Source organism: Gadus chalcogrammus, chromosome 18 (genome assembly GCF_026213295.1).
Source record: "Gadus chalcogrammus isolate NIFS_2021 chromosome 18, NIFS_Gcha_1.0, whole genome shotgun sequence".
NCBI lineage: Eukaryota > Metazoa > Chordata > Actinopteri > Gadiformes > Gadidae > Gadus > Gadus chalcogrammus.
In genome coordinates, this window is record NC_079429.1 from 5,178,155 (window position 1) to 5,197,973 (window position 19,819).

General features: G+C 50.9%; 1 protein-coding gene and 1 pseudogene across 1 annotated transcript in view; one reads left to right on the forward strand and one right to left on the reverse strand.

Annotated features, from left to right (window-relative positions):
- Positions 1–14,476, forward strand: LOC130371758 (RING finger protein unkempt homolog; annotated as a pseudogene).
- The window catches only part of LOC130371537 (protein unc-13 homolog D-like), a 21,117-nt gene continuing 14,756 nt past the window's right edge, over positions 13,459–19,819 (reverse strand). Inside the window, 7 exon segments of the mRNA XM_056577349.1 lie at positions 13,459–14,628; positions 15,414–15,658; positions 16,102–16,225; positions 17,545–17,662; positions 17,916–17,990; positions 18,533–18,619; positions 19,308–19,422. Coding sequence (XP_056433324.1) covers positions 14,513–14,628; positions 15,414–15,658; positions 16,102–16,225; positions 17,545–17,662; positions 17,916–17,990; positions 18,533–18,619; positions 19,308–19,422 — 880 coding nt within the window. The 3' untranslated portion in view covers positions 13,459–14,512.

Genomic DNA, 19,819 nt, shown 5'->3' on the forward strand with positions numbered 1-19,819 from the left:
CACGCATGCGCAGTTCATTCCAGAATGCGGATTTGGGAGCTAACACAGTATAGCCACAGCAAGCTAAAAACAAGATCGTGGATACGAGGCCTGACGCGGGGAAATGTCTAAAAGTCACCCGCAGCCGCCGCCGTCGTGCCCAGGGTGCCCGACCGCCGCAGCGGCCCCATCCTCCGTCTCCTCCTCCCCGCGGGGGGCTCCACGTCTCCCGCCAACGGGCTGAACGTCCAGCCCGAGAAACCTCAGCATTACACGTACGTACTAGTGTGGGACACACACACACACACACACACACACACACCACACACACACACACACACACACACACACACACACACACACACACACGTAAACACACACACGTAAACAAACACACACACACACACACACACATGCATAGAGGTGCGCTCACATAAATGCTCCACATGCACCACTCCGTATACGTGACAGAATATATGTATATCATGCTGCAGGAAACGCACAATATGAGTGTGTGCATAAAGTTTGGCGCGTCTGGAGTTGGAGGCCCGCTGCGATCTATAGTTCAGAACACTTGTTATCGGTGTGTACGTAATGGACGGCCCGGTGATGGTTCCTTCTCCTCCTCCCCAGGTACCTGAAGGAATTCCGGACCGAGCAGTGCCCGCTGTTTGTTCAGCACAAATGCACCCAGCACCGGCCTTTCGCCTGCTTCCACTGGCACTTCCTGAACCAGCGGCGGCGCAGACCCATCCGCAGACGGGACGGGACGTTCAACTACAGCCCCGATGTGTACTGCACCAAATACGACGAGGGGACGGGCAGCTGTCCCGAAGGGGACGAGTGAGTATTTTAATTGTGTTTAACATCAGTTTAAAACCCTTATAAAGTCCAACACATAATGTCCGTGTTGTGTTTTTTTTTAATGTCTGTTAAAATCAACAGGGCCATTCTACGCTGAAGGTTTGAGTTTGTATGATATGAAAACTCTGGGGGCCCATGTAAAATAGTGTAAAAACAAGTTTTGGTTTAGGTTGGTTTGTGTAAGTGCACGCTATTCATTTATGGCAATCTTTTGAGAGGTGGAAACTATCCACAATTGCATCAAACCAGACCCCCAACAGGTCATTCTTAGCATTAGCAGTTGAAAGACGCATTGCATTGCCCTTCATAGAGTTGTCGTTGAGGTGTAACGACCGCTATCAGAGGCCAGTTGTGCACACAAAACAAATGCAAATGCTGCTCTGATGCGCGCTGATACCAGAAGCTTTGGAAATGTGCGAGAGCCCTCATAACCATTTGGAAGGGTCGTAAACTGTACCGTTCAAACTCTTCTCTGGCCGAAAGTGGCTGCATACCTCTACACAGAGGTGCGAAAAGAGTATAAATAGATTGTTTGCACAGTTTTGGCCGAATGTTCTGTATGTTGCAGTATACATGTGCCAAACCCAAGCACAGAAAAATGAAAAAGTAATGGGTGTGTAACGTGTATTGATTTAATATGAACCAATGGGCACGTTATGCTGTTTGCAGAACCACTGATAACGTGCTCAAATACAGGCTTTATACTCGCTTATCATCCACCTCTGGAAGTAGGTCAAATTAAGAGCACTTTGACACAAAGTGCTGAGTATCATAAATCTGCCTATTTGTGAATAAATATTTGTTGTTCTTCTTGAGAGTGACTCCTTTACATGTGTTTAAAGACCGATAACCTGGCTGACGCATATAACATGACCAAAACAAAAGCATCACCTGGGTTTAGATTTATATGTCGTTTTATTCTGGATAGAATCATAAAAGATTGGTTCAAATGTTTGAGCTTTCGATGTACGAGACAGAAACGTTGATGCCATCTCTTCCCACGGTGTCAGGGTTCACCTGGACTCTGCATAGCCCGTACACACACACACACACCCCTCTTTGTATGTTGTACGTCCTGGCACATATTGTACACACTTATTGTATGTTATATGTCCCGGCACTCAATGTAAACCCTTATTCTATATTGTATGTCCTGGCACTTAATGTACGCACTTATTGTATGTAGTGCGTCGTCCTGGCACTAAAGAATACTACTTAGCATTGTGTAGCATCTTATCGTAGCTATCTTTGTTGCATACGGGAATGCGTTAACCTAGTGATTGTTAGTGCTTTGCGCTTGGTTCAATGAACATCCTTACTGCACCGACAGCGATATATTTTTGTTTCTCTTTCTTCTGACAAATGTACGCTTTGTAAATCGCTTTGGATAAAAGCGTCGGCTCAACGCCCTGAATGTTAACAGAATCCCCTGCAGCCCCTGGGTTGGTCTGATTGGGTCTCCGCTTCCTGTTGTCATGCAGACTAAAGCGTGTGTTTCTATTGGCTGTGGTACCCCGACCCTCATGCGCGTTGTGTCTGCTCCGGTTCCCAGGTGTGCGTTCCTGCACCGCACGGCCGGGGACACTGAGCGGCGCTACCACCTGCGCTACTACAAGACGGGGTCCTGCATCCACGAGACGGACGGCAAGGGCCACTGCTCCAAGAACGGCTCGCACTGCGCCTTCGCCCACGGCTCGCATGACCTACGCAGCCCCGTGTTCGACATCCGGTACGCGCACGCTTGTACACATAAAAGCCGTTTTATGTGTACAACATGGTCAACATGTGTGTGTGTGTGTGTGTGCGTGAGACATGGGTTAAAAAACATAATTGAAAAACATTATGCGAGAATATTTGTTTCTATATCCGTTAAAGCAGGGTTTTTTCCCCCATCTTAGTGTGTGTGTGTGTGTGTGTGTGTGTGTGTGTGTGTGTGTGTGTGGTGTGTGTGTGTGTGTGTGTGTGTGTGTGTGTGTGTGGTGTGTGTGTGTGTGTGTGTGTGTCAGAAGGACTTTGTATTGGGGTTGTTTGTGTACACGTGCACACAAAACACTGGACTGAGTGTCACTTAAGGCGTAGTCTCTGAGCTGCCGTGGTCATGACCTCGTACATGTTTCAGTCATGAGCAGATGGCTGACATCGTGCCACGGGACAGCCAATGGAGCTGGAGTTTGGTTATCATTAAGTGTATTAGTTATGTTCTGTGTAAGTCCATGCAAATCCAGACACAGAACATAACTAAAACATGGTTTCCAACTATGTCTCTTAACGTGTCATGTGTATTTGAGCATTTCACACACAAATCACATTCTCAATCAAAAGTTTGTATTGTAAATTATTTCGATAAAAGCGTCTGTTAAATGCCTGAGTGTAAAGTATGAAGCATCCCCAAACACTACACGACGTGGAAGCGCTAGTGGACGTTGTGACGGAGGTCCTCCCAGGAGCAGGTCTGTGAGCCTCCAGGCTGACTGTTGTTTCCTCTCCTTCCTCCAGGGAGGTGCAGGTGATCGAGTCCCAGGGGGGGCCCGGGGTCCCGGAGGGGGGTGGGGGTGGTGGCGGCGGCGGGGACGGCCAATCAGGGCAGGCCGCCAGCACGGCCCTCATAGAGAAGATCTTGAGTGAGGAGCGCGGTGGCAAGGTAGTAACTAATAATATAATAATGGTATATATTACATAAATATGCTGATGGTGGTAATGGTAACATGCTGTCTGTAGGTTCAAACTTTGCCATAAACGTAACACTGAGTCGGGATGGATTTGTTCTACACAACCTTTGGGCTGGATGCATAACGGTCAAAGGAAGACTTTAAACCCAGACTCATTTTTCAGCTGTCTTTCATTATGATTCAGCCTTATGTTGTGATATATTCAGCTTTATGTTGGGATACATTCAGCTAGGATTCTCCCAAAGTTTCCAATCTGGGATACATAACGTACATTTGATACAGCTTCAAATGAGCTGCTCATTGAGTCACTGCCGGACTCAGCAGGTTGGGATGGGTCAGATGTATGAGAGGGGGCGGGGCCAGGACACATGATGGAGGGGGGATGTATGAAGGGGGCGGGGCCAGGACACATAATGGAGGGGGTGATGTATGATAGGGGGCGGGGCCAGGAAACATAATGGAGGTGGGATCTATAAAGGGGGTGGGGCCAGGATACATAATGGATGTGATGTAAGAAAGGGGGCGGGGCCAGTACCTTAATGGAGGTCGTTAAAGGAGACAATTAAAGGAGCAGGATGTATTCTGTAGGTGGTAATTATCTGGCATCTCTCTGTCTCCCCTCCCCCACCCCCCAGACAACACCTACGTCCTCTCCCACTACAAGACAGAGCTCTGCAAGAAACCGCCACGCCTCTGTCGCCAAGGTTACGCCTGCCCGTACTACCACAACAGCAAAGACCGCCGCCGCAGCCCACACAAACACAAGTACAGGTACAACCGCACAAACTCTGACACACAAACACAAGTACAGGTACAGACACACAAACAGTGACACAAAAACACAAGTACAGGTACAAACGCACAAACAATGACACACAAACACAAGTACAGGTTCAAACACACAAACACAAGTAGAGTCGCACAAACACTAGTACAGGTAGAGATGCACAAATAAAGACACACAAGAACAGGGCGAGACTCCCACACAAGCAGAGACACACAAACACGAGTAGAGGTAGAGACACAAAAACAAGTACAGGTAGCGACGCACAAATAAGGACGCACAAACACAAGTACAAGTAGAGACGCACACACACAAGTATAGGTAGAGACGCACAAATAAGGACACACAAACACTAGTACAAGTAGAGACACACACACACACACACACACAATTACAGGTAGTGACACACAAACACAAGGCAGTCACATTTAAATCCTTGAAGAAACAGTACCTTTACAGCGCCTCTGACCACACGTCGGTGTATTCAGCTTGAGGACGGGTCATTACAGACGTGTGAGACCACCTGCTGTGTTCCCCCCCCCCACAGAGCCCTTCCGTGCCCGGCGGTGAAGCACAGCGAGGAGTGGGGGACCCCAGTAAATGTGAAGGGGCCGAGGGATGCCAGTACTGTCACACACGCACCGAGCAACAGTTCCACCCAGAGGTAGGTCACACACACACACACACACACACACACCACACACACACACACACACACACACACACACACACACACACACACACACCACACACACACACACACCACACACACACACTAATCATAACAGCACAATGGATTCTAACTAGGGCTGAACGATTTGGGGAAATAATCGAATTGCGATTATTTTGGCCAATATTGCGGTTGCGATTTAATGTGATTTTTATTTTATTTATTGAGTTCCATCATGTTCTGTATTATTCACTGAGAGTAATAAATCATTCTTTAGTATGACAAACACAACATTAGAAGCAGTCAACATATAAACTGCTCTTTCCCTTAGGCCAGGCTAACGTTTTGAGATGAGTTGATATTATAACATCTTGATTGAATTGTTAAAGAAAAAAAGAAATCCATCAGTAATGGCAACAAATCAAAAAAAAGAATAAGTTTTTATTGTTATTATTATTTATTTATTTAATCACAGCCTTTGTGATTTGCATATCGCGTTCTATCACATCGCGATTTCGATTTTAAATTTGATTCATCGTTCAGCCCTAATTCTATCAGCGGCTTTCATCAGGACCCCGACGCCACGCTGTACCGGATGAGCTCCTCTTTCCACCAATCACAGCTCAAGCACAGCATCAGGGCTGGCTTGTGACTGACCTGGCCCAACTGTCAGGATGCTCCTCATCCTGGCTTCCTAACGACAGAGACTCTACATGGCGGCTAGGCTAACATGCTAACACCCAGTGGTTTGACAGCCTCTCTGTGGGTGTGTTTGTTGCTCTCTCTCCAGATCTATAAGTCCACCAAGTGCAACGACATGCAGCAGAGCGGCAGCTGTCCCCGCGGGCCCTTCTGTGCCTTCGCTCACATCGAAAGTAAGAGCCAATGAGAGGCCTCGTATTCAACAGGCTGAGGCTGCGCTACCACTGCTAAGACTCTCGTTCAGATTTATTGCCTGTTTGTAAAAATGTGGCCGATATGAGATTTCAGTGTGAGGAACTGCGTGTGTCAGGCGACGTCGCACAGGCAGCATGAAGTGTAGTCAACATGGAGGCCGCTGAAGTCACTGCTACTGTCACGCTGAGCGGGCTTTTCCTTTATTTTCTAAAGCAGTTCAGTTCAACTGCGGTTTTGGCAGAGCTTCAGGGCAGCCTTAAACGTTCAGGATGGTACTCTTCACTATGGAAGTCTTCCATAGTGAAGGAGTACCAAAAGGAAGGTGGTTTGATGTCGTTGTGCAACGATTTGATGAAATTTCACATCAGGACTAACGATATTCAAGAGGATACACACAGGTGCTCCTGTGGGTGATGGATCAATAATGACTACTTCCCTGTCTGGTTTGGGGCCCTCCTGCTTGCAGTGTGATCAACGCCTCCCAGTCAAACTCATGACAGGTTTCATATGAGTGCACTGAGTCGGTTCAACCTATTCACATCTCTCCCTGACCTCCTCCCCTCAGAGCCCTTCGTCCCCGACACAGAGCCCCCGTTCCCGGCCCCGGCTCCCCGCTGCCCCCCCGGCTCCCGGAGCCCCCCCCAGCGCGCCCCGACCCCCTCCCCGCGGCAGCCCCACCCTGGGTCCGGGGGGCCCCTGGGGCACCGGGGGACCCGGGGCACGCCCCCAGCTGCCTGGGACTGGCCTTCTCGCCGGCACGGGGGGGCGGGGCATGCGGAGCAGGGGCTGCTGGGAAGAGTGATGGCGTACTGCGAGGAGGCGTCAGGAGGGGGCGGCGGCGGCGGGGGGGGGCCCACGGGGGAGCCGCTCTCCCCCTGGGGGCGGGAGGGGGGGTACGGCCGCGCCCCGGGGTTCGAGAGGGAAGACCAGGTGAGGGGGGCGCTCACACCTGACTGATCCACAAGTTCTGCATATTTGTTCTGTCTGGTAAATGTATCGTAGAAATGTACACTTACAGTCAGGGCGTTTAGCAGACGCTTTTTATCCAAAGCGACTCACTATAATTATATAATATAATACAATAAGTACATTTGTCAGAAGAAAGAAACAGCAATATATCGGTACAGTAAGGAAGTATAGTATAGAACAGTATAGAAACGAGTGCCTAGTGCCACTAACAATCGCTAGGTTAACCCGTTCCCCGTATACAACAAAGATAGCTAGGATAAGACGCTACACGATGCTATTTCTAAGTGACAGGACTTACCTCATACCATAGGTGTGTAAAAGGGGTGGGGGGGAGGGGAGGCTATGCAGAGGTGATCTCTGAACAGAAAGGGATGGATGGCTCTTTGTGTGTTCTTTGGTTATGTCGGGCGTGACCCACAGCCCTCTGGCTCACCTCGTTCTGTTTCTGTTCTTCAAAGGCGAAGCAGATGCAAAGGAGTTTTGTGCTGGAGCAGCGAAACAAACAGGTACACCCACCCCCCCCCCCCCCCGCATTTTCGAGGATATGCACTTCAGGTATGCTTGTACCAGCATGCTGGACAGATGTACATCTGTACCAAAGGCTGCACTAAAATGAACAGGGAACAGCTTAGCTCAGGAGGTAGAGCGGGTTGACTTGTAACTGGAAGGTTGATAGTTCAAACCCGGCTCCTTCTATTGTGTCGAGACGCCTCACCCTGACTGCTCCCGAGGAGCTGGCTGTCGACCTGCAGGGGTGGCCCCGCTGTCGGTGTGTGAATGTGTGTATTAACCGTTGTAAGTCGCTTTGCATAAATGCGTCTTCTAATGGCCCTAAATGTAAAGGTACATTAGCGTAGAGTTAAAGAAAGAGAGGTAGAACAGAGAGTCTCGTGTCCTTGGTCCACTATTGGAGCGGATTAAAGGTTGGGTATAGAATTCTCTTTATTGGGCATTTTTGCAAAAATACTTGAAATCCTTATCATAACCCACTTACAGCCACTGAGTTAGAAGAACTGAGATGAAAATTAAACAAGTCAATCACCTGTGGAACAGGCAGGGCTCGAAAAACTCCAGCCAATGATTTCCACACCCACCGAGTGGCATTGGACAGTAAGTACGTCAATCAAACGGTCGTACTGCACTCCCCTCGCGAGGGGGGGGAAAGCTCGTGACCCAGTGACCCAGAGCATGCTTCTGTTTGTTGTTATCCTGCGGTAGCTACTGGAGCTAGCTAACTAGCTAATGGCTCGCTCTCGCGCATCTGTTCGCTCGTGCATGATTGCGCGTCCATGTACTTGGAATGGGTGGAGTCAGAGTCAGCGTTGAAGGAGAGGGGGTAGGACCATTTGAGTTGTGTATTTTCAAAATCTGCTGGCGTTTCGCAAATCCCATACCCCACCTTTAAGCTGTGCGTGTAAACGTACTGAGTCTCTCTATAAACCATGCCCCCCCCCCCCCCCAGGACCTCCTGGTGTTCCTGCCGGTCGGCAGCCCCCTGAGCCTGTCCTCCAGCATGCCCTCCAGCCTGGCAGCCACCCCGCCCAGCCCCGCCTCCCTGGGGGCCGGCCTCTGCTCGGGCATGAACGCCAACGCCCGGCCCTTCTACCCCCCAGCGACACGGTGGAGTCGGTGGTCGGTGAGAAACACGCTCGCATTGTTTTGGTTTCTGTTCAAAGGCACCGTTAGGTTTCCTCTCACCTTGTCAGGGAACTGGAGTGTGTGTGTGTGTTGTGTTGTTTTGCTGAGTGTGCGTGGGTTGTGTTGCTGAGCGTGCGTGGGTTGTGTTGGGTTGTGTTGCTGAGCATGTGTTGTGTTGTGTTGCTGTGCGTGCATGTGTGTGTGTGTTGCCTTGCTGAGTGTGTGTGTTGTGTTGCTGAGTGAGTGGGTTGTGTTGTGTTGCTGAGTGTGTGTTGTGTTGCTGAGCGTGCGGTGGTTGTGCTGGTTTGTGTTGCTGTGCGTGGGTAGTGTTGGTTTGTGTTGCTGTGCGTGGGTTGTGTTGTGTTGCTGAGTGTGTGTTGTGTTGCTGAGCGTGCGTGGGTTGTGTTGGTTTGTGTTGCTGTGCGTGGGTAGTGTTGGTTTGTGTTGCTGTGCGTGGCTTGTGTTGTGTTGCTGAGCCTGGCTTGTGTTGCGTTGTTGCTGAGTGTGTGCGTTGTGTTGTGTTGCAGAGTCTGCGCTGGACGATCTGGACCTGAACGACTTTGGCGTGTCGGCGCTGGAGAGAAGCCTCGACTGCAGCTCCAACCTGCCCAGCGGGGGGGTGATGCTCGGTACACACACACACACACACACACACACACACTACTAGGTGTCTATGTTTGACAGACAGACACGCACGCACAGACACGCACACGCAAACACACACACTCCTGTGCTAAACGTAAGCAGGCTGTAGGTATTTGGGGTTGGACCAGTATCTCACACGGAGTATAAGCGAGAATGCAGATCTGAAACAAGGTCTATCTACAAAGATGTTGTATATTTTTCTCAGAAATGAAACTGTCCTTCTGTCTGTCCTTCCAGGAGGAAGCCATCTGCAGAGCTCCGCCCCCGTCAACATTCCAGGGTCCCTCAGCAGCTCCGCCCCCTTCAGCTCGCCATCGCCCTCTCCACCAGTCAGAACGCACACCTCGCCCTTCTTCTCCTCACACCTGTCGCAGCTCGGCCAATCGGAAAGCGGCTACATGGGCCAATCCCACGGCTCTCTAGGTACGGCTGAGGGGTCCGATGGGGCTTAACCGGGGCTAACCCTAACCCGAGGGCTCGGGTTGGGGCTAACCCTAGGGCTTAACCGGGGCTAACCCTAACCCGAGGGCTCAGGTTGGGGCTAACCCTATAGGCTTAACTGGGGCTAACCCTAACCCGAGGGCTCAGGTTGGGGCTAACCCTAGGGCTTAACCGGGGCTAACCCTAACCCGAGGGCTCAGGTTGGGGCTAACCCGGGGTTTACCAGGGGCTAACCCTGACCCTAGGGCTCAGGTTGGGGCTTTACCAGGGCTAACTCGGGGCTAACCCTGACCCGAGGGCTCAGGTTGGGGCTAACCCAGGGCTAACCCGGGGCTAACCCTGACTCTAAGGGGCTGTAAGGAGGAGGACTGAGCTTGTGGATGGTCTGGTGGCTCCACAACTTCCACAAAGCCTCCCAGAGTTTCGTTAACGTTGTAGTGTATAATGTTATAGTCGTATGTAGGGCTACGTCATATTTCGTTATCGTATCGAAACCGTGACAACATCTGTTGTATGGAATTATCTGGGTTACAGAAAATTCCAAAAACAGGAACTTTTTCGAGAGTGCGTTGCAATTGTTTCCTCAAAACAAAAAATCCCATTTAATTCGCTATCATCAAGCTCTGTATAACGAGTATATATTGCATAACCGTATATTATTTATGTCGATATGAAAGATACAAAAATATAATAGACAAAATATCGTTATACGATTATCTTCCAATATGGTCCAGCCGTAGTCGCAGGTTATGAGGCTGTGTTGTGTGAGGAGGTACGATGTGTCAAAGGTCACGCTCTGACGTCTCCAGGTCTGAACGGGATGAGCAGCAGCATCTGGGAGCACTTCCCGTCTGGACAGGGCTCCCCCGGGACCCCCCCCGCCGCCCAGACGGCCGAGATGAGCCGGCTACGGCAAGAGCTGGAGGACACACAGCGCACCCTCAAGTCCTGGGACCACAGCTGGAGGCACACCGCTCAGGTGAGAGGGTGAGGGGGTGAGTGACTGGAGCCACACAGCTCAGGTGAGAGGGTGAGGGGGTGAGTGAGTGGAGCCACACCGCTCAGGTGAGGGGGTGAGTGAGTGGAGGCACACCGCTCAGGTGAGGGGGTGAGTGAGTGACTTGCGGCACACTGCTCAGGTGAGAGGGTGAATGAGTGAGTGAGTGGAGACCACTCTGTCTGTCTGTCTGTCTGTCTCTGTGTGTGTGTGTGTGTGTGTGTGTGTGTGTGTGTGTGTGTGTGTGTGTGTGTGTGTGTGTGTGTGTGTGTGTGTGTGTGGTGTGTGTGTGTGTGTGTGTGTGTGTGTGTGTGTGTGTGATGTATCCTCTAGCACTTGAGGCAGTTCTGAAGAATCGTCTGAACTAGAATGGTTCTCTGTATCTCCCTGGTTCAATGCTCTCACTGTTAGTCGCTCTGGACCGAAGCGTCCGCTAAAAAAATGTTTTGCAATGCAGTCCATCATCCTTATTGTCAAGACAGGAAGTTGGCAAGACGAGCTGTTTGGACTCATCTCCTTTGATAGTCGACAGAATGAAATGCCATTAGCTACATACCTACATTAGACAAAAGTTTAAGTAACGATGGATAGTGTTTGCCCCGTTATGATTCATGAAGACTTTTGATTTAATCAAAAGCTTGAACATCAACCAATGGCAACAAGGGGGCAGCCAATAGCCGGGGAACCAGACGAATCTGGCTAGCTCATGTTTCCTTTGCTCTGTGGTTAAGGTCTGGCTCCCCCTCTATAGAAAATAATTTAGGAGATAGACCAATCACAACCGCTTATCTGGTTTAACCAAGTTATCGTAACCCGACCGCTGGTTCAACCCTTTGGTTTAACTGACCGCTGTTTTAACCCTTGTTTAACTGACCACTGGTTTAACACTTTGGTTTAACTGACCGCCGCCTTAACCCGTTGGTTTAACTGACTGCTGGTTTAACACTTTGGTTTAACTGACCGCCGCCTTTAACCCATTGGTTTAACTGACCGCCGGTTTAACCCGTTGGTTTAACTGAGCGTTTGTTTAACCAGTTGGTTTAAGTGACCGCTGGTTTAACCCATTGGTTTAACTGACTGCTGGTTTAACCCGTTGGTTTAACCGACCACCGCTTTAACCGACCGCCGCTTTAACCCGTTGGTTTAACCCGACCGCTAATTTAACCCAACTGTTGGTTTAACCCATCTCTAACTGGTTTGACCCGTATGCCTACCCCCCCCCCCCCCCAGACCTGGGCGGCGCTTAAGGCAGACGCGGAGGACTCGCGGGCCCGCGCCTCGCGCATCGCCATGGAGACGGAGCGGGGGCTGCAGGCGGAGGAGGAGGTGCAGCGGCAGACCTCCCTCCTGCGGGAGGCGCTGGAGAGCCTGCGGAGCGGGGAGGACCCCCACCTGGCCGTCCACCAGCTGCAGCTGCTGCAGCGCCTGCCCCTGGAGCCCGCCCTCAGCCTGCAGGCCCAACTGGGGAGCTGCCTGCACACCGTGGAGCAGGTGACCGGCACGCACACGCACACGACTACACACACACACACACACACGCACACACGTATTGTGCATCTTCCTAAAGAAGTGCGTGACCTGTGGTCAACTTCGGCTCAGGAGGTATAGCGGCTTGACTTGTATCCGGTATCTCCTATCTACCATGGAGCCTGTTTGACTGAACGCTTACATTTACATTCCGAGCGTTTAGCAGACGCTTTTATCCAATGTGACCTACAATAAGTACATTTGTCAGAGGAAAGAGAAATGGGCTATGCAGTCTACAGTAGGTGAACTCTGAACAAGAGAGACCTGAGTATGCTCTCCTTCCTGCAGGCTCTGTTAGAGAGAGACAGAGTGAGACAGCCCCCTGTCCCTACCCAGGCTCTGTTAGAGTCAGGGTGTCAGCGCATCCTTAAAAAGTCTTAAAAAGATGTTTCTAAATTTAAGGCCTTAAAAAGACTTAAATTCGTTACAAATCTCATATGCTGGTCTTAAATACTGTGACTCAAGGTCTTCAATTTGTCGGGGCAGGACTATTTATTTATTTATTTTTCTTGTGGAGCTTTCCAGGAAGGACATGAAGAGAGGTTTCTTTCTTGCTAGCTGCATATATAAACGATTATCTGCGTGCTTGCTAGCTATTCTGCGACAATGGGTAGGTGCAAATTCAAGGACAGTTGGCTGGAAGACGTCCGTTTCCGAAGTTGTCTCTCGTCTGTTGCCAACCCCCACCATCGCGTGTTATAGGTCTTAAATTTCATTCAAGGTGGTATTAAAAAGGTCTTAAAAAGTCTTAAATTTGACTTGCTGAAACCTGCAGATACCCTGTTTAGAGTCCTCATCTCCACCCACGACCCCGTGTGACTGACAGCTCCGTGTCCCTCCCCAGGCTCTCTGTTAGAGCCCTCAGCTCCACCCTCAGCCCCGTGTGACTGACAGCTCCGTGTCCCTCCCCAGGCGCTGTTCCGGCGGCAGCGGCCGTGCTGCGTGTCGTGCGGCGGCCCCGGAGCCATCCACCTGCCCTGCGCTCACGGCCTCCAGTGTGACGGCTGCTCGGGCTCCGCCCCGTGCCCGCTGTGCCCCAAACAGAGCCCGGACCAGCAGCTCTCCTGACCACCTGCAGGGGGCGCTGGTCCCGGAGCAGTCCGTCCTGATTCAACAGCGGGACCAGCAAACTAACTCTGTTTTCCTTTTTTTATTTTTAGCCTTGAAACCAAAATGTTTATTTTTTTTTTATTTTGGGTAAAACCAAAACGACGACTCGCCTAAAAGAGCGAAAATTCTGAAAGGAGAACCTCTGGGGCGAAGGAGTGTCGGAACAAAGGCCCTTGTTATGCACTTCGCTCTTCTCATTGGCTCACGCCAGCGTCAGGGGATGTTTCAGCCAATCAGGAACGGCTTCAGAGTCAGAATCATTTCGGACGTGGTTCCGATCCCAGAGGTTTTTAGTGATCAATAGCTCTTGTAATCAATCACTCCAATTAGTATTCAGCGCAGTATGGATGGAGAGCGAGTCGATATATTATGACCGCTCGGGAGCCACGCCCCCTCTGCATCTCTACCGCTTCTCTAGAAAACGAGGGTAGAAAAGAGATCCATCGACCCTATTGGCCAGCCACACTGTCACTCACCAGATATGCACCCATAGAGACGCTGATCCCGCCTCATCTTCCTCAACGTCAGAAAGGGTCGCATGAAACGGAGTGCCGAAGGATATCGCTATGGATACCGCTAAGCCTCAGAAATAATTGCTACAACCAAACGGGGGGAAGGGGGGGGCGCACAGTTACCAGACAGCTGGTAGGAATACTGTGGAATATTTTTTGGAAGACTTTAGGTTTTCCTTACCCTTTTAGCAGAAGCTAAATGTTAGCAAGCGTTAAGAACAACAGTTAAGTGTTGTTGGGCTCTTTTATGGGGACTCTCAGGGTTGGTTCTGTGTGTTTCCACGACGACCGGGAGCAGGAGGGCAACTTGACACAATCAACACAAATGTACTCAAGTCAACTCGTGTAGTCTTTTGAAATTACATCTATATTTTTTCATATCTTTGGTCTGGAGAGCCTGGTCACATGACCGGACCGTCAGACTTTCTAAATCGATGGCGCGCCATTTTGTCGGCCATGTTGTTTGGTTTGTTTTTAGTTTGTTTTTTTTACATTTGTAGTAATCTCTCAAATATTACCATATATCAGAAAAAGTCCATTAAAAACGAAATATACAAACATTTACATAGTTAGCAGATGACTCTTCTGTTGTACTGATGAGACGAGGTCATGGAATAATATTGGGGGGGGGGGGGGTACACATGAGGTCATGCAGACGGCCGCTGGTCAAACCGGATCGAGACCGTCCGCAACCCCGACAACGTGTCCAGCATCAGTGTTTCATTCTCTACCCACGTTTTTTGTTATCCATCAATAAATGTATATTTTTGGAAGAAGCTGTTGTCTCGCTGCCTGTGTCTCAGTGTTGGGTTAGGACTGCTGGAGCCCCTCCTGGGACTGCTTCTCCCGTCGTCGACGCGTCTTCACGAAGGCCTGGGCGTCCCGCTCTCCCTTCCGGGACTCCAGTAGCTTCAGGATGCTGTCGTCTGCTCGTACGACAACACAAGAATCACAGAAACACAGATCAGCTGCTGAGTTCGAAATAATTGCACCGGTGCAAAAATAAATCGAAGATAATCCCGGGTTAAACTACAATCCGAAGCACACAAAAGAGTCTAACAAAAGTTAGACGCATGTATGTAGATGTATGTGTTGTGTGTTTTCTAAACTATGCGTGTGTCGCAGACGCGGCATGCCCAGGACAGGAAACTACAGAAAATCTAGAGTTTTCAGTATGCGGTTGGCTCCAACGGACACGCACACTTCATCTTTTATCGCCCTGCAGAGTTCATAATTCCCAGGCTGCGTTCCAAACTGCATGCTGCAGCTGCCCTCGCAAAGCGTGTGGTGTTGCACATAGTATGCTCACAATTGGGACACACTAAAGGTGATTTCACTGATCAGCACACCCGTCGTGCCTCACATCGACACTCGCGGGTTCGGTTGATGCAACATATCTCCTCCTGCAGGGGACTGAGGTGCAGAGCAGCCTAAAGCAGGCTGGCTTGCATACTGAGAAAAGCAACCGGATGTAGTCCAACGTCTTTTGGCAGCGTAATCAAGTCAAGCCGCGTTCATGGATCTGTTACGTTTTATGTGTTTTTGGCATACTGCATTCTCCAAACTATGTATTGGGACATACTGAGTCCTTCTCTGGCGTACTAAACAGTCTGGTACTATGGGTAATGGAGCCCAGGGCAAGAGTTTAAACGCTGACCGGTAGAGTCCGTTACCCTTGGGCTTTGGGGGGGAGAGGGGGAGGGGGCGTTACCGTTGGGCTTGGGGTGCATCAGAGGCAGGCGGATCTGCGCAGGTGGGGTGTTGACACTGAAGGAGAACTCCTCCTCCGGCGGCGGCGGCGCCCCGGCCTCCTCCCCCCCCCCCGCCACCCCCGGGACGGCCTTCAGGGCCAGGAAGGCCTCGCCCTCGAAGTCGTCCCGGGTCATTTTGTCGTAGTCCAGCACCGTCACCACCAGGCAGGCCCCAGGGGCCCGGCACTGCTCCAGGGACACCAGGCTGGGGGAGGAGGGAGGTAGAGGGAGGGAGGTGGGAGGAGGGGAGAGAGGGATGGAGGAGGGAGGTGGAGAAAGAGGGAGGGAGGAGGGAGACGGAGCAAATGTAGGAGGGAGGAATGGCCGTGTAGGAGGGAGGAGGGAGGGAGATGGAGGAGGGAGGCAGAGCAAGAGGGAGGGAGGTGGAGGAGGGAGGTAGAGCAAGAGGGAGGGAGGTGGAGGAGAGGCAGAGCAAGCGTGATGATGGAGGAAGGAAGATGAGATAAAGGGAGAGTAGGGAGGTGGAGGAATGGAGAATCATTGTTATTAAATATAACGACAGGTCAGACTTTTGTCCAATCTCCTTTCTCTAATTTCTCCCAGGCGAGAGAGAGAGAGAGAGAGAGAGAGAGATTAACATTCATGATGTAAGACGCAAACGTGATAGAGTTGAGCGGGAATACGTACAATTCGAAGGCCTCGTCGAAGAGGGGGTTGAGGTCGCAGTACCGGATCTGCGTGCGGCGGGTCTCGACCTCGGGGAAGACGTGGACTGGCTCAAGGCTCAGCTCCACAAAGGGGTCGCTGAAGCCTGAGGAGGAGGAGGAGGAGGAACATCAGCCCTGTTCTGGTCCATCAACAGAGCACCGAGAAACAGACCAGATCTCCTTGTGTCACATTCATTACGTGTTCTGCAGACTGTAGAAGGTGATGTGGTGTGTGTGTATGTGATTCCTGGCAGTTTCGGTTTTTCGTCTTAACCTTGTTGTAAATGGTAAACGGTAAGTGGACTGCATTTATACAGCGCTTTTATCCAAAGTGCTTTACAATATTGCCTGAAATTCACCCATTCATGCAGACATTCACACACCGACGGCAGAGTCAACCACGCAGGGCGACAGCTAGCTCGTCGGGAGCAGTGAGGCTCAGGGACACCTCGACACTGAGGAGGAGCCGGGGATCAAACTGGCAACCTTGCTCTACCTCCTGAGCTCCTGTTTTTTTTGGCCAAGTCTTGCTTGACTTATAGGTTTCAAAATCTCAATGAGACATAACCTGCTTCAATAAAGAACTGTCATCAGTAGAGGAAAGTTGCAAACGTTTAGAGAGGATTGTACTTATTTTCCCCCGATGTTGGATCAGTGACTGTGGCGCTAATGCAGACAAAAACCGGTATGTACGGTAACGGGACAATCTTTACAAGTCCTTCATTGTCCGAGATGATTCTCTTACTGCTCTGGGACCGTCCAGACATCGACTGACCCCGGTTAACGGTACTGGTCAAGGTTGCGGTTAAGGGTTAACCCCGTGTGTTTAGAGTCCATGGGGAGGAGGTTAAGGTACAGGTTAAGGGTTAACCAGGTGTGTTTACCGTTGGAGTCCATGGGGAGGAGGTTAAGGTACAGGTTAAAGGTTAACCAGGTGTGTTTACCGTTGGAGTCCATGGGGAGGAGGTTAAGGTACAGGTTAAGGGTTAACCAAGTGTGTTTACCGTTGGAGTCCATTGGGAGGAGGTTAAGGTACAGGTTAAGGGTTAACCAGGTGTGTTTACCGTTGGAGTCCATGGGGAGGTGGTTAAGTTACAGTTTAAGGGTTAACCAGGTGTGTTTACCGTTGGAGTCCATGGGGAGGTGGTTAAGTTACAGTTTAAGGGTAACCAGGTGTGTTTACCGTTGGAGTCCATCGGGAGGAGGTTAAGGTACAGGTTAAGGGTTAACCAGGTGTGTTTACCGTTGGAGTCCATGGGGAGGAGGTTAAGGTACAGGTTAAGGGTTAACCAGGTGTGTTTACCGTTGGAGTCCATGGGGAGGTGGTTAAGTTACAGTTTAAGGGTTAACCAGGTGTGTTTACCGTTGGAGTCCATGGGGAGGAGGTTAAGGTACAGGTTAAGGGTTAACCAGGTGTGTTTACCGTTGGAGTCCATGGGGAGGAGGTTGACGGCGTTCAGGACCTCCACACACAGCCGGTGGTCCGAGCGCCGGTAGGAGATGAGCGTGACGGCCCCGTAGCGCTCCGCGCCGTACACGTTCTGACACACACACACACACACACACACACAAACACACACGGGCACACACACACACACACACACACACACACACACACACACGGGCACACACACACGCACACACACACGCAAAGAAATAAGGTCAATGTGAGCACACCACACATGTCTTCATTGGATCGCACACACACGCACCCACGCAGGCTCACGGGCACGTGCAAGCGCACACACACACAAATAGATGAGGTCAACGTGAGCACGGACGAGGCCCACTCACCTGCTGGGTGACCTTCCTCTCCAGGAACCTCTCGATGAGCTGCTGGCTGCTGAGGGAGTTGGAGGTGAGGTGGGCCTTCAGGCCTGAGGCGGGGGGCCAGGGGGGTGAGGGGGGTACCAGGGGGTGAGGGGGGCACCAGGGGGTTAATGGAGCATACATCTACATCGACAAACTGGATTTGTACAGCGCATTCCCTAACCAGTGGCCACTCACTTACAATATTTACAATATTGCCTAACATTCACCCATTCATGCACACATTCACACACCGACGGCGGAGTCAGCCACGCAGGGCGACAGCCAGCTCGTCTGGAGCAGTCAGGGTGAGGCGCCTCGCTCAGGGGCGCCTCGACACTCACAGCTAGGAGGAGCCGGGGATCGAACTGGCAACCTTCCGGTTACCAGCCAACCCGCCACCTACCTACCTCCTGAGCCCCATGCCGTACCCACATAAAGGCCTGTGTGCCAAGAGGCCTAACGCAGCAAAACCACAACTAAGAAGAAAACTGAAGCACTGCAAAATCGGATTTATATATAATACAACCCAGACGGTTTAATAATCAGCTGTTACAGGAGTACGAGTCTGGGGAAACGTCCCTGATCATAGACTTGAAGACAGGAATCCTCCTCACCTTGTACTCTTCAGACTGCAGCGCCAGCAGGGGCAGCCCGTTCCCCTCGGCATAGAAGCACTGCTGCAGACACTGAAGCACAATAAAACAACGCATCACAACACAACAACAACAACAACAACAACAGAACAACACAATAGCACCACACAACACAAACAACCACAACATACAACAGGACAACGTAACACAAGCAGTGAGTACCAGCCCCGCTGCCCACTGATTTTATATCGTCTCTATTTCATTTCATTTTCAGTTTCATTATTTGGCATCCAATTACAGATTAGTGTTTTGTGTTTTTGTATTTGTGTACCTGACTACCTCTGACACTGAGGTAAACCTTACACCCGACTATCAGAAAGAAACCCTTGTATTTTGCACAGTGAAACAGCAAAGCTCATTGTGATTCTGCTTGCCAGAATCACATGATGCCCCCCCCCCCCCCCCCAAGGTCTCAGGTGTGTGCGTGTGTGTTTAGTACGACAGCAGGGCAGCGCCTGAATACGACGAGGCAAGCTGACACGCTGCAGGTCATGCTCATGCTATTAAAGGCCTAAATGTAAACACACAGTACAATAACACAAAGGAAACTTCTGTTGAATAAATGTCTTGCCAACACAGGCAGAACAATCCCTAACAACATGTCAGTTCAAGGCTTCAACTGTTCAACTTTAAGCCAATGAGAAACCAGCCGCAGTAACCAGTGTCTGCCCATAGGTGGTACTGTTGCATAGGTTTTGACGCGAGTGCGAGGCAGACCGACCTCAAGGGTGTACAGCAGCCGCTGGGCGAAGACCATCAGGCCCTCCAGCTGGGAGTGCTGGGAGGCCACCTGGTGGAGGCTCTTCACTGAGTTGGTCCACAGAGGGGCCAGCATGCTGGACCGTTGGGGAGAGAGGAGCACCCAGGGGTGGGAGAGGAGCAGAGAGTGAATGTAAATGAAACGGTAAATGGACTGCATTTATACGGCGCTTTTATCCAAAGCGCTTCACAATATTGCCTGACGTTCAACCATTCATGCACACACCGACGGCGGAGTCAGCCATGCAAGGCGACAACCAGCTCGACGGGAGCAGTCAGGGTGAGGCGTCTTGCTCAAGGTCACCTCAACGCTCCGCTTAGAGGAGCCGGGGGATCGAACTATAGCAACATTGCGGTTTTCCAGCCGACCCGCTCTACCTCCTGAGCTACCGCCGCTACTGCTGTGTGTGGAGCAAGGACCAAGATCCAAACCGTGTGAGACAAGCGGACAGCGAGACCGAAAAGAGGCACTAT